The sequence below is a fragment of the Rhinolophus sinicus genome, linkage group LG01 (assembly GCF_036562045.2).
Source record: "Rhinolophus sinicus isolate RSC01 linkage group LG01, ASM3656204v1, whole genome shotgun sequence".
NCBI classification, from domain to species: Eukaryota; Metazoa; Chordata; class Mammalia; order Chiroptera; family Rhinolophidae; genus Rhinolophus; species Rhinolophus sinicus.
Window position 1 is genome coordinate 176914480 of NC_133751.1, and position 14721 is coordinate 176929200.

Sequence of the window (14721 nt, forward strand, 5' to 3'; positions counted from 1 at the left end):
ATGGATCTTTTTCAATAAATCTACAGTTGGCTCTCCTTATCCCCAGGTTTTGCATCCATGGATTCAACCTACCGTGGGTTGAAAACAGTATTTTCGATCTGCGGTTGGAATCCAAGGATGCGGAGGGCTGACTATATGTATTGTTTTACAACAGTTTACATAAGGGACTTGAGGATTTTGGTATTCATGGTGGGAGGTGGTGGTCCTGGAACCAATCCCTAAAGCTCAAAAGTAATACTTGGATTTTCAAATGCATGATGGAGGTCAGTGATCCTAACTTCTACAGTGTTTAAGGGTCAACTGTATATTAAATAACAAGGAACTCACATAATATTGACAGTAATATAAAAAAATCAGCCTGTGGTCCAATATTTGTATCTCACTTTAGTAATTATTTCTAAAGACTTTTTAGATCAAATCTTAGCCAGGGGAGCATAACTGACCTCATTACATTTCATAAAAGGAAGCAAACAGTCCCTCTTCCTGTATGACATTTAGTTCTCCCATAAAAACAAAACAAAACAAAGAACTCCACTGCTATCAAGGCTTAACTATCTCTTTTTTAATTATTAGAGTATTTGCATGAGAAAGAATAAAATGAAAGTTACCCCAAAAAAAGGACTGAAATTATCAGAGGATTTTTACCGTTAATACAATGTTTACCTGGTAGTGATATGCAGGTTGCTGATAAACAGGCTGAGCTACCATCACAGGGGAACTAGATATAGAACGTGACTGTAAGAGGAAAGAAAATGGAAAAGTTATTTTAAGGAAAAGTCTTTAAAATAGCTTATAATAAAATTTATCTTGAATTGTTACCTAAACTCAGTCAATTTATGGTTTATGACTGGAAATGTCATTTTCCACCTATTATTGATGTTACTACCAACTCCACTTAAGTCTATTAAAGTCATCACAGTATTCCTCCTTCCATGTGGTTTCATTTCCACAGTAATGCTAAAAACACCACCAGAAAAGTTTCTTTCAGTTCAAAGATTTTGAAATTATAGTTGTAAGAGAATATTTAGAGGAAAATGGCAGCTGGACTTAAGGTGACACTACCTATTTTCATATGGAGACTAGCAGTAAATAATGTTTACATAGCACTTAGAACTGAAGGAATAATCATATCTCATTTTGCCACTGAAAAAAAAATCAACATCCTATTCCCTTATTCAACATTTAATTAAAGCAAGTAGATTATTTATTGAAGCATTTGTCAAATTCTATTTTATTAATTTGACATTTAAATTTAAATGTGTTAATAATCCAATAAACTTATCTGTTTGAATAAAGTATATATCTAACACTTGATTATTCAAAGTAATAGAGTTAACCCTATAAATAGATTATTTAAAACCAGCTCATTAATAAATCAGGCAAGTCATATTACAAGATAGGCAAAACAACAATTAAAATTCATTTTCTAACATGAGATCTAATTTACATTGCTTTAATCTTCACCCCTACCCCAAAACTAAAAAAAAGCATAGTTTTGCACAATTTGCAGACTGTCATATGTGGTACTAATAAAATTGTACCACAGATTAACATTAGAACATAATATAATTTATTTATAGATTAAAAGAAGAAAAAAATGATAATCTCAGCAGATACAGAAAACGCATTTGTTAATATTCAATACCCTTTCATGATAAAAACTCTTAGCACACAAAAATTGATTTAGGGCATTAATTCTCAACCAGGTATGACTTTGCCCTCTCCTATGGAATATTTGGCAATATTTTTGGTTTTCATTAATGTGGGGAGGCTAGGACACTGCTAAACACACTACAATGTACAGGACAGCCTCCCACAACAAGAATCATCTGGCCCAAAACGTCAACAGTCCTGAGGGTGAGAAACCCTGGTTAACGTTAAGAGTATTTCCCAAAACTACAGTGTGTATGTATAAATGTATGTGTGTGTGTGTGTTGTGTGTGTCTGTGTGTGTGTCTGTGTGTGTGTTTGTGTATAAATATAATATTAATGGTGAATCACCGAACTTGTTTCCTCTTTCAAGAACAAAATCACTGTGTTACTGCATAGATACTGTAGCAGAGATATTGCTAGTGCAATAACTCAATGGGAAAAAAAAAGAGAAACAAAAGAGCAGAAAGAAATAGAGGTATACTAAATTATAAATGATTATAAATTATAAATGACAAGAGAGCTTGACAGTTTAAATATCAACGTTTAAAAATCAAAAAGCATTACTACACACCAGTTGCAACCTATTAGGAAATGTGATTTAAAAAATATATACCAGTCATAAAAAGCAAAAAAAACTACAGAGTACCTCAGAATAAATCCAATAAAGTATGTGACAAACTTTTTTGTGGGGAAGAAATATTTGATGGATGGAAATAAAAGAATTATATAAATGTTCATGGATAGGAAAATTTAATATACTCAAATGTTCCAAATTAATCTATATATGTAATGCAATTCTAATAAAAACCCAACAAAGGCTTTCACAGAACTGAACAAGCTGAATTATAAAATTTCTATTTATAAGAGCAATGACTTAGAAGATAGACTAGAGACTCCTCCTGAAGTTTAACAAAGTGAGAGGACAGCCGTATTAGATTTTTATGACTTGTTATTAAGCAACAGGAATTAAAACAGAATTGGGCAGGTCAGGCAAATACACCAATGGAACAGAGGAGCAAGCTCAGAAAGAGACCCACACACATGGAAACTTGGCATTTATTTGATAGACGATTTATTTCAGAACAGTGTAAGAGAATAGATTAGTCAATACATAAACTTCAGATTTAAGATCTAGATGTGAAAACAGAAACACTACAGTATTTTTAAAATAAAATATCTGTATTCTTGTGATAGGAAAAAAGACAGTAAAAGCTGAAATATAAAGGAGAACATTAATACACTTGTCAACATTAAAACAAAATACTTGTGTATGACAAAAAAATCATAAAGTTAATGGACAAGCCACAAACTAGAAGACATTTACAAAATTCATATAATGAACTCAAGAAAAAGACAAATAACCCCTATAGAAAAATGAATAAAGGATACGAAGAGGCAGCTCAAAGAAGATACTGGAATAGCCAATAAGTATATGAAAATCTTACCAGTAACTAGGCAAATGAAAAGTAAAACAAGATACCATTTCATAATAATATTGGCAAAACAATAAATATTTAGTAAACTAAAAGGTTGGCAGATCATGGAGAAATTGGAGCTCTCATAAGCTGTTAGCTAAAGTATAACTATTTGGCAACATCTATTCAAAGGTGTGTATACTCTATGAATGTGAAATTCTACTTGTACGTGTATGCTACAGCCTAGATCAAAGTAAGGGACACGAAAATTTTCCAGTGGTACATGGGCATGAATTAGTTTAAGAGTATTAGTTTCAGATCCTAAATTTCATATGTACTTCCTGATTTGATCTCTTAATGTGTCAGTGTATGATGGATTCTTCTTTCATACTCCCCTTTCACAATTACCCTTTTCCTTCATTATTAACGGCTCCCTTTCTCACTCTTTCTGGTTCTTGCTATGCTTTGTTCTGGAATGTAAACACCAACGGGGCATCAAACAAATAGACAATTCAAGAAGGCAATGCCCTTGAGAAATAGGAGAGAGCAAAGCAAAAAGAGCTTGTATAAGAAATATTAAAGGAAAGAAGGTACCTTATTTCATTCAGTGAACAAAATAAATTACATGATAGTCAAAGGGATACATATTAACTCTATGTGACCTTAAATTCAGAATTTTAAACTAGAAACTAAGTTTTATTTGACTAGTTTTATTTGGTTGACTAGTTTTGTTAACTGACTTATAAAACAGCCATTTTCCCTTCTTTTTTTCTTTTTTTTTAACTGAGATATAATTGGCATATAACATTATATTAGCTTCAGGTATACAACATAACAATTCGGTATATGTATATACTCAAAAGGATAACCACAGTAAGTCCAGTTAACATCCATCACCACACATAGGAAATTTTCCATCCTTAAACAAAATCTATAGCTATAAGGTTTTATAAAAACATATCTAAAGCAAATCTACAGTATATAATATGCCTAAACTATTTAAAATTATGATAAATTTCAGATTACCTTAAAAATAAGAGTAATCATAATTTTTCAAAAACTTAGAGGCTATATAAGCAACAAATGCTGAAGACCACTGTCCTGAACAAACTTACATAATACATATAAGATTTAGATATTAAGTTTAGTCTTGATTGTAGTAAAAACTTATAATGGCCCTCATTTAGGGAATATATTCTCATACAAGGGAATATTACAACATTTTAAAATAAGTGAACTAAATATACTAGAATCAATATGGTTTAATTTCAAAAACCTAATATTGAATAGAAAAACCAGATTATCTATATAGTGTTTAAAAACTGCCCAGAGCAACAATATACATTGTTTAAGAATACTTAAATTTGTAGTAAAAACATATAAAATAGACAGGAAAGATATTCTGGTTACCTCTGAGGAGGAAAAGAGGATAAGAGAATGGAGATAAGGAGATTTTATATGAATTTATCTTATTTTATTCTCCCCATGAAAAAAACAAATTAAATATGGCAAAATGCTAACATTTACTAAATTTGAATGGTAGCTTCATGGCTGTTACGTTATTTGTACTTGTCTGTGGCTGACATATTTCAGATATAAAATAAATACTAAAAAACTGATAGAAATAGATGGAAACCTTTCTAATATAAAATGACTTACAGGCCAAGGTGGTGGGACAGCAGTTACCTCTGGAGTATGAAAATAGGCAACACCATTGTGATAAGTATAAGGATATCCAGTTGAAGTTGTTAGATACATTGTTCCAGCTGCTGGCATTATACTGGAACCTAAAGCAAAGATTAAACAATAATAATTGAAATGTTAATTTTAACTGTTAAAAATGTAATTTCTGACCACTGGAAAATGTTTATCTTAACACACCTATATAGCTACAGTAAAAACCTAATGTTATAAGTTTTTTTTTTAAATTCCATCTGTTAAGGTATATATATCTTCAAACTTACTACCTTAGAGCTTTTATTAGTTTAAGGTGAATTAAAAAAGAAACAAGTTTAATAAGGAAAACTGAAAATGCATCAATTCAGATTTTAATATAAGTAAAATGAAACACAAAGCTTAACAATTTAGATCAGTAGTCATTTTTTTACTAGTATAAATTATATATATTTACCTGAAGACTATAAACACTGTAGTAAAATTCCTAAGACTTTAGTAAGATCTTTTATTTGTTAAAGGCCAAAGATGATGAAGTTGGAAAAGATTCTATTTCCTTGAAGACATTTTGGTTCCACCCTATAAATTCTTTAGACTATACTATAAGCAAGCATTCATTCATGTTATGACTCTCTTTTATTCTTTAGTCTCCTTTTGCTACAACTGTTGCTGGTGCAGTACAAATCTTCAAGTGGTTAGTTTTGGGTCCTCATGTCTTTTCCCAGGCCAAGTTATATATATCCCTTTCCCCCAAAATAAAAATTATTATTATTTTTGTGAGGAAAAGACTTTAAAAATTTACATAAGACAAATTAGATTAAATACTTGTCCAAGCAAGATTATATGAATTACTGGACCTGGCAATCTTCCTTCCACTGTACCAGTGCTTCTCAAAATTTTACATTACAATCACCTGGACAGTTTATTAGAATACAAATTCTAGGGCCCCATCTCCAAAGATTTTGTTTCAGTAAGTCTGGAATAGGGTCTGATTTGCATTTTGACAGATCCAAGTGAACAGCTGATGGTTGCATACCACACTGTAAGCAGTACTGGTCTATCCCTTTAAGTAGTACTACTACTTTTCAGTTTTTATATTTTCATTGCATTTCATCTAGTATTGTTACTGCTTATTTTAGTGGTTCTTAATCTGATCCTTTTGAGAATCTGATGAAAGCCATGGACCCTTTTCTCAGAAATATATACCTTCAAACAAAATTATGCACACAATTCAGGAAGTTCATGGGTTTCCCTCCCCCCTCAAAGATCATCAAGGAACCATAGTTTTATCTGTTAAATAAATAAATAAACAAATTTTGAGTGAGTACTATTACAAGGCATTGAACTAGGCCCTGGTGATACAGTCAAAAAGAAAAAAAATGGGACACGTCATGATCTCTATCTTCATAGAACTTAAGTTCTGGTGGGGAAGATATCATTAGCTAATTTACAGAATTAATTATTTACATACATTTATGTATACAGAGGGTGCCAAAAATGTATACACATGTTAAGAAAGGAAAACTGTATTAAAATTGTAATACTCAATATATACAGATAACAAAGATGAATAAAAGTCACGTTTGACTTCTGCAATTACAAGCAGTGCTCTAAGTGGTTACCATCATCGTCCAGACACTTCTGATTACGGCAAACTACTGCTTGAGCAATGTTGACCAAAGTGTTCACTTGTATACATATTTTTGGCAGCCCCAGTATATGGAGCATTGGTGAGGAAATGATGTTTGGGCTGAGCTTTAAAAATGAATGGAATGGCAAAGAGCATTCTAGGTAAAGGAAACAGTATATCAGGAGTATGGTATGTTCTATAACTAGGAGAAGGACAGACGGCTAAAGCATGGAAGAAAAGGGAAGAACAGCTCAAAATAAGCAGAGAATAACATGACAAGATATGCACTTCTGAAAGATCACTCTGCTGCCTTGTGTATGATGGGTTTGAAAGTAGCAAGATTGGACTCAGACCAGTTAGGAGGCTTTTCCAGTAATCAAGCCAAGCAAAGTTAGTAGCTGGGACTAGAATATTGGAAATGGGCATGTAAAAAAGTGATAGATTTGAAAAATTTTGAAATAAAAATCCCTTGTATTTTATAAACGTACTTTTAATACTTACTATTTCTTTGTAGAAAAGTAAAAAGAGCATTGAAGTCAAACAGTCCTGGATTTGAAGGCTAAGGCTACCATTTTGTTAAGTTATTTAACCCTACCCTTCTTAAATTTGGGCACAGGATGGTATGCCAAGAAATATGAAATGGCACAGGCTAAACATGATCTTCCTACAGAATCAGTTTTATTCAAAAAATTATTTTTAGGTTACATTTTTATATTAAAACAAACAATATGATGGAACTGAATGCAAGTATATGATACTTTTGCATAGAACATCAGACTTTAAAGAAAATTTGTAATTCTGGTATGTTGCATTGGGTTAAGATCCACAACATGCCAAGATTAACTTTCCTCTACATTTAAGAGTATTTCAGCAGAAATGTTTCTAAAACAATGACTTTACCTTTCTAAGACTGAATTTTCTATTCATAAAAATAGAACTAATCTTTATAGCAACCTGCCTCACAGGTTGCTGTAAAGATTAAATGAAATAAATGAAAACCCGTGACACTGAATAGTTCTTAACTGTTCATCTATTTGCAAACATTCACCATGGTGCTGATTTATGTTTTATTTTTAGCAACTTGTGGGTTTTAATATGAATACTACTACCTGTATCTATGGATGGTGATAATGGGCTTCTAAGGAATGATTATTACATTGTACAGCGTTAATTCTTGCAACTAATAACAGTAGTCTGAGTTTTTCCTTCTAGATGAAAACTCTATTAGAAATTTTAATAAATATTATAGTTAAAAACTGTAAAGATGTCTAATTTAGTAAGTGGGAAGAGTGAGGAATAAAAGAGTAGAATTGAAAGCACTACAAAAAATTGAGGAAGCCACATAACTTGGCTAATTCTTAAAGCTTTAGGGACTGTTCCTTCTGATAATTATGACACACGTGGTTGGGTTACAGAACATACCATGCAGCCAGACTTACTGATATTGGGTCTTTATTTTAACTTTCAGTAGTACTTTTAATTTAAAATTATTTTTCTAATTAGAAAATTTTCTAATTAGTAATTCTAAATATCTTCCAATTACTTTTGTAATTTTAAATTATTTTTATCAGACTTTTCCTTTAAAGATATAAATATATGTAATACATAAAGCATCATTAATTATGCAAATTTGCCCTTAACCCCCCAATATCTAATATATTTATTAATTTGTGATGATAAATACTCATTTTGGCCACCAATTTTACTAAAATAACTTTGTTAAATGAAAGGAACCTGATATTTTAATGAAGTTCTACAGAAAGTCTAATATTTCAAAAAAGAACCATGTAAAAATATTGAAAAATACATTAGTTGTCAATACATACGAGGGATCCCTACTTGTTGTTTTCTTATTGCTGGACCAATGTTTAGTTTCTTATCCTTATAATTAAGTTTTTCAGCCTAAAATAAGAAAAAATAAATTATTTTGGCACTGTTTATAGAACCAGTAAGAAAAACTAGTGAGAACTAATTTTAAAACTTCAGACTGTAACATTCTTTGACAGCAGCAATGCACAGTGGAAAGGGCAAAGTCTTTGGATTTAAACAGATCTGGGTCTAAATCTTGTTTCCAATGTTGTGACATTAATTCCTAATCTGGAATACAGTCAATATGCTATTCATGGAACTTTAAGAATTCACCTACTCATTAAAATATATTTGTAACCCCAAAATCTATACTCGTGGCAATTCAGGGGTTATTAGCGGACATGAGCAGAGAGGTGAAAAATTTGAGTTGCCTGATATACATGGTCCCCAGCTGAGTTGTCAAACAAGGCGACACTCTTTCATGTTTCAGCTTTCCTACTGGAAACAAGTGTCCTTTTTGTGTCCTATATAGTGCCATGTTTTCTGCACTTTTGTGCTTTATGTTGGTGATTTTGCTATTTAAAACAGCCTTTGAGTGTAGTGCTGAAGTGCTGGCTAGTGTTCTTAAGTGTAAGAAGACCGTCAAGTGATGGAGAAAACGTGTTAGATGGGTTTAATTTAGACACGAGTTACAGTATTGTTGGCCATGAGTTCAATGTTAATGAATCAGTAATAGGGGGTGCCAAAAAAATGTATACACATGACTTGTATTCATCTTTTATTATTGTTATGAATTATTACAATTTTAATACAGTTTTTCCTTTCTTAAAATGTGTATATGTGCTCATACATTTTTTTGGCACTCTTTCTATATATTAAATGTGTCTTTAAACAGAAACACCATAAAACAAAGTTATGTATTGACTGGTTGATGAAAGTATTGTGACCAAAAGCTTGTGGGAACCTAGCCCTATATTTCTTCTAGGAACAGCAGTTCAATATTTGCTAAGTCAGTGTTTGTGGAGACTTTATAGACTATTACTACTTCAAATAAGGAGAATTGAGTGTCCATGATTTAATAACATACAATTCAAAACCTATTTTTTAAAATTAAATGTTACATTTGCCAAATTTAAAATTATGGCACTGAACTGCAGGCTACAGATTTTTCTATGAATATTCTTAGTTTATTTAAAGTTTTTTGTAGAAGGGAAATAATCTCAGAAACTTCATTTTAGGAGTGTATATTTGTAGTGTTTTTTAGGAAGTCATAGTGCTATTAACACTTCAGAAAAGATACATCCCCAAGTTCTTAGTTTAAGCAAATAAAGGGAAAAATTATATTACAACTTCACAATCATACTCATGTAATGATATGGAATTTGTTTTCTGAAGATAAAACATTTCTCTTTAATCTTTTTCTATTAATCTAAGTGTTTTGGAGACCAATGTCAATCTTCAGATGAAACTAATTTTTTTTTAGCAATTGATCATTGTACTAGAACCCTATTATTAAACTAAGTACCTCAAAGGATTAGCTTCAAAGAAAGAAGTTCCAAAAATAAAGTTAAATACATTAAAAGGTCATACCTCTTGTAAAATTTTTTGTGCATCTTCTTGTGTTTCAAAAGTGACGAAACCATACCTAAATAAATGCATTAATAATTTTCTTAGAACATTAGAGTAATATCAATATTTTAAAAATTCTACTTTTTAAGAAATGGGCTACTGTAAAAGTGAGCATTGTTCTATGGTACAGCAGCATGCAAAACTTAGGAGAATTATTAATAGTTTAACACCGTCACCTCCTCTTAGAGTCAAGGGACCCAAAGGAAAAACAAACAAACCCAGGGATCTTGAAACAGTTTCAGACCTGAATTGTATTTAAGACAGAAAAGCATGAGAGAGTCATGTTTTAGCTTACAAATTAGGATGCAATGAATTTCAGTCCAGAGCAATAATCTCTTTTTAAAATAATAGAAGTTTGGCTTAAATAGGAATTGAAGAAGAAAAAAATACTTTAAAAAAGTTAAAAATTTTCAACACAATAAAATTTTTTTATTGGTAAATGCGTACACAAATGTATTATTTACTATTACGAGCACACGAGCACATATAAATTTATAATGCAATTATTAGTATATTTCCCAAATTCAATTAAAAATATGCACAACCCAGACTTTACATCTACTTTTCATATTTTCAGAGTATAATTCATATAATGTTCAAGATACAAATACATGATATATGCCATGTCCAAAAACGTCAAAGTAGGTAGGCAAACAAAAAGAAAGGAAAGAAAAAAGCATTATCTCCCAAAACATATTTTCTACTTAGATAACTTAAGAAAGCTCTTTTGAATAGTGCTAAATATCTTGATTACTTTCTTAAATTCATAATTACTATATTATATGTAAAGTTTCTTTTTCTAACAAAGGATTTCTCTTTTTCTATTTGCCCAACAGAAAATCTTTGCTTTAAACAAAGAGTAAGGAAATATTTTTACACTAATTTTTTTGGTAGAACACATACACCACCCAGTGGAAAAGGCATAAAATACAGTTTGTTTTTATGTGTTTTTCAATTATAAAAAATGGACATTACCAAAATACTAAAAATACTATTTAATCAAACAAGAGGTACAGTCTTACGTTATCCTAATATTGTTCATCAATCTGAGGAAATATCTCATTTGTTTAAAAATAACCTCTCTGCAGGATCCTATCTCTGCAAAAGTACCCATCTGTCAGATGCTGTTTCCTACTAATATAATTTTCTATCTACCTCATTGGTCCCTTCTCTTATGCCTATAAACATGTATGTCTTGCCTCTCTTTCAAAAAAACAAATACAATCTTTCATCGATCTCCACTATCTTACCCATTTTCTTTAACTTGCAGTCAAACTCCTTAAGTGAGTACACTATGTAAACTATCTTTTTCTTCTCTGAAATTTGGCTTTTGCATATATCAATCCACTGAAACAGCTCTAAGGTCATTAACTATTACTAAACAAATCCTACTGCTTCTCAATTTTCATCCTCCTTGATTCAGCAATTAAAAATCATTCTCGAGTTATATTTCTCAAATTAGTCCCTTAATTAGGTCTATGAGGCACAACCTAAAGACATTCCCTCATGTCAGCTTTTTGAAAATAAAGCTCGCTTTATTCTAAAGCAGTACGTATACAATTCCAAAAGTATTGGATTCCTTTAGTTTCTGGGCTCTTAGCTACTGGACATTATCTACTCAACATTAAGTGCTTGCTATCTAATACTGAATGGTCCCTTAGTCTATGCAACAAAAACTTCCCAACAAATTAAAGAATACTAGAGTCTCCCTCCCTTCAACACACACACACACACACACACACACACACACACACACACACACAGAGATCAAAAGGTAGAAGGAGGAAAGAAGAGAACACAAAATTCTCCTTTTAAAAATGGAACTACAGTTAAGTTACCATACAAAACATAGTAACCCAATAAAAACACAATTGTTAATTCTATATACTATCTATAGTGATACTAACCCTTTGGATACTCCAGCTCTGTCATTTACAATCTTCACTTCTTTTACAGACCCATACTGGGAAAAAAATTTTCTTAAATCATTTTCATTTGTCTAATGGCATAAAAACACAAAAAACAATTTTTAATTAATAATAGATGAAACAACTTTAACGTTTTGTTGGAGATAGAAAAGGTTATAAATAATATGAATATAAGAATACCTCTCAGCATAAAAACAGTGCATGAAACTACTAGGTTATTAAAATCAATATATGTAAATAGTTTGCTTTATACAGTAACTAATGTTGTTAAACATAGCTTAACCATAAAAATTTTAAGGTGAACTGTTTGAAAACTACAAAGAAAGCTCACTATTTAAAGGAATTCTTGTTCTCTAGTTGGCCGATTAATAGGAAAAAAAATTTTTAATTAGCCATGGCTATAATGACAGTAAAGGCATACAGGTATCCCCCACTTTTGGTAAGTTTGCCTTATACTACTTTGCTTTCACAAAAGACCTACATTAGTACCTGTTTGAGCTAACCAAAAGAAATCCGAAGAGGACTTTCACTTTTAGGAAAAAAGGTGAAAAGTGAAATTAGCATTTAGCGTTTGTTTTGCAGAGAGCCTTTATAGAGGCAATGTGCAACCTGAGCAAAGAGAGTGACACTGCCAAGCTCCTTCCTCTGGAAATGTACTCATATATCAGTATCAAGCTGCCATAGCTTTGAACGGTGTCTGTGAACATCTGTGCTTTATCTCAATTTATTCTGTGCATTTCCTAGCAAGATGTGTCCTAATGTATCAGAAAAGTCTAAGAAAGCTTGTGAGGGTGTTTTGCTTAGCATAAAACTAGGCATAATTATACATATTTGGTAAGGATTTGGTAGGTTATATTTTTGGATCTGGGAACGTTAAAAAAATTTCCCATATATAAATGCTTCTTGGCCTTACAACATTTTGGTAGATGAAAGGTTTCATAGGAAAGCTCTACTTTCAGAAAGCAGCGGGAACCTGTATTACTAACGGGGACCACAGTCATGGAAGTGGAAGTAGGTTGGTTATGTTGGCCTACACCAGTCACTATTTTAATCAGCATAGTATCCAGGAAGAGTAAGGTTCTAGGAAAGGGATATATTTCCAAAAGTACTTGAACTCAGTTTCTTATAACAATGAAGTAGCTACAAGATTTAAAGTTTTTAGGTGCTTTGTCTGTAGTCAATATACATTTCAGCTAGATACAGACATTATGATAATATTCAAAATAAAAACTTGAGTCAAAATAGACTAATGTACAAGATGCTTACAAAGATGGTTTTGGCATATCTGATTTTAATTAAAATAGTCTCATAGAAGACTCATACCACCTATTCTCAGAGTAGACGCACTAAATTCATTGTAATTTCATTTTGTGCTTCAGCTGTAACTGTTTGCCCTCAAGAGGAACTTTAAATATCCCTAGAAAAATGTTTCTTCATATACATAAACAAAGACATGCCTAACAGTAGAGCCATGCTTCTTGAGTTTCACTGCTACCTCACTACTTACATATACTATCGTTTTTCAGTTAGTAACCTACAGCCTGCTAAACTGCATGATGACAAATACCGAGTTAATCTAACAATAAATAAATGCTTATTTCAATAAATACAAAATGGAATCAACACTAGAATAAGGATTTCTATTAGAGATTTTGGGAAAGGTCTAAGTATAAGGGAGGGAACTCTAGCAGTTACCCTAAAACTACGACTGCATTGTATCAATGGCCTCCAAAGTTCATACTGAAATTGTAGGTCTCAGTAACTTGGAATCACCAACCCACACATATTTACATTTATTGATTCATTTAAAATATATACTAAGCTATTGTAATATAAATTTGAACAAGAATACTTAATTTGAATATTTATGGTGAGCCATTAATATTTTCCATAGAAACAGAAAAACTTAAAAAATAAGCATTTCATTAGAAGTCATTTTACTTACTTTATTTTTAATGAAACAATCATATATTTGCTTAAGGTTCATAACATTTCTCTTGAGCAGGAAAGAAAACATTTCTATTCAAGTTGTGACAGATTGATTACAGGGAAACAGTGAGTTATGTCAAATATCATACCCTAATTGCATAGGATTTTTTTTTTAATTAAGAAAGACAACTCTCCCTGTAATTTCCAATATATAATATGGAAGCTTGGAAATCCTTCCATATATCCACTTGGAAGTAAGGGTATACCCCACTTAAAATATCCATGCATGCCTTTCCTGTAGTTATTTACTACTACTTCCCACATGAGGATGCTGCAAAACATCTCTTAAAGTATGCTGCTCTGAAATGGCTTATTACATTATATAAATATATTACTGTCAAGATGCTTTATTCTGTCAAGAACACAGGCCTTTTTTGGTGATCACATTCTAAATTAGGTGATAGAAAGCAATTTACAAAAGATGGAAATCTAGTACATTACTCAGGAACCTAAGATGAAAGTTGGGATAAAGAAACAGGGTTTCATTGGGGCAGCCAGTTAGCTCAGTTGATTAGGGAGCAGTACTCTTAACAACAAGGTTGCCGGTTCAATCTCCACATGGGCCACTGTGAGCTGCGCCCTCCACACTAGATTGAAACAACTATTTGACTTGGAGCCATGGGTCCTGGACAAACACTTAAATAAAAAAAAAAAGTTAAAAAAACAACAGGATTTCACAGGACTAAGTGTGTGTGTGTGTGTGTGTGTGTGTGTGTGTGTGTGTGTGTCTGTGTGTGCCGAGTCTTCTTTTATAAATTATAATCACTTATTATTTGGGCTATTGGAGTACTATGCAAGAAAGTATAATTAGTATACTATGGTGAAATGAAGACTATGGAGCGAAGAGGCAGAAAAGTAAGATTCTAGTCTTTACTCTGTCACCAAGTAGGTAGGAGTCTATAGACATGTCAATTAGCCTCAATTTCCTTGTATGTGAAATTTGACAATTACATATGCTCTAACCTCCATTTTTAAAAAAATAAATTTTATTGGG

General features: G+C 31.7%; 1 protein-coding gene across 1 annotated transcript in view; it reads right to left on the reverse strand.

The window, feature by feature from the left end:
• BOLL (boule homolog, RNA binding protein) overlaps nucleotides 1–14721 on the reverse strand; it is a 29422-nt gene that overhangs the window by 10159 nt on the left and 4542 nt on the right. Inside the window, exons 3-7 of the mRNA XM_019750735.2 lie at nucleotides 11718–11809; nucleotides 9772–9826; nucleotides 8199–8274; nucleotides 4728–4855; nucleotides 664–735 (exon numbers count right to left, since the gene is read on the reverse strand). Coding sequence (XP_019606294.2) covers nucleotides 664–735; nucleotides 4728–4855; nucleotides 8199–8274; nucleotides 9772–9826; nucleotides 11718–11809 — 423 coding nt within the window. The remainder of the gene's footprint in view (nucleotides 1–663; nucleotides 736–4727; nucleotides 4856–8198; nucleotides 8275–9771; nucleotides 9827–11717; nucleotides 11810–14721) is intronic.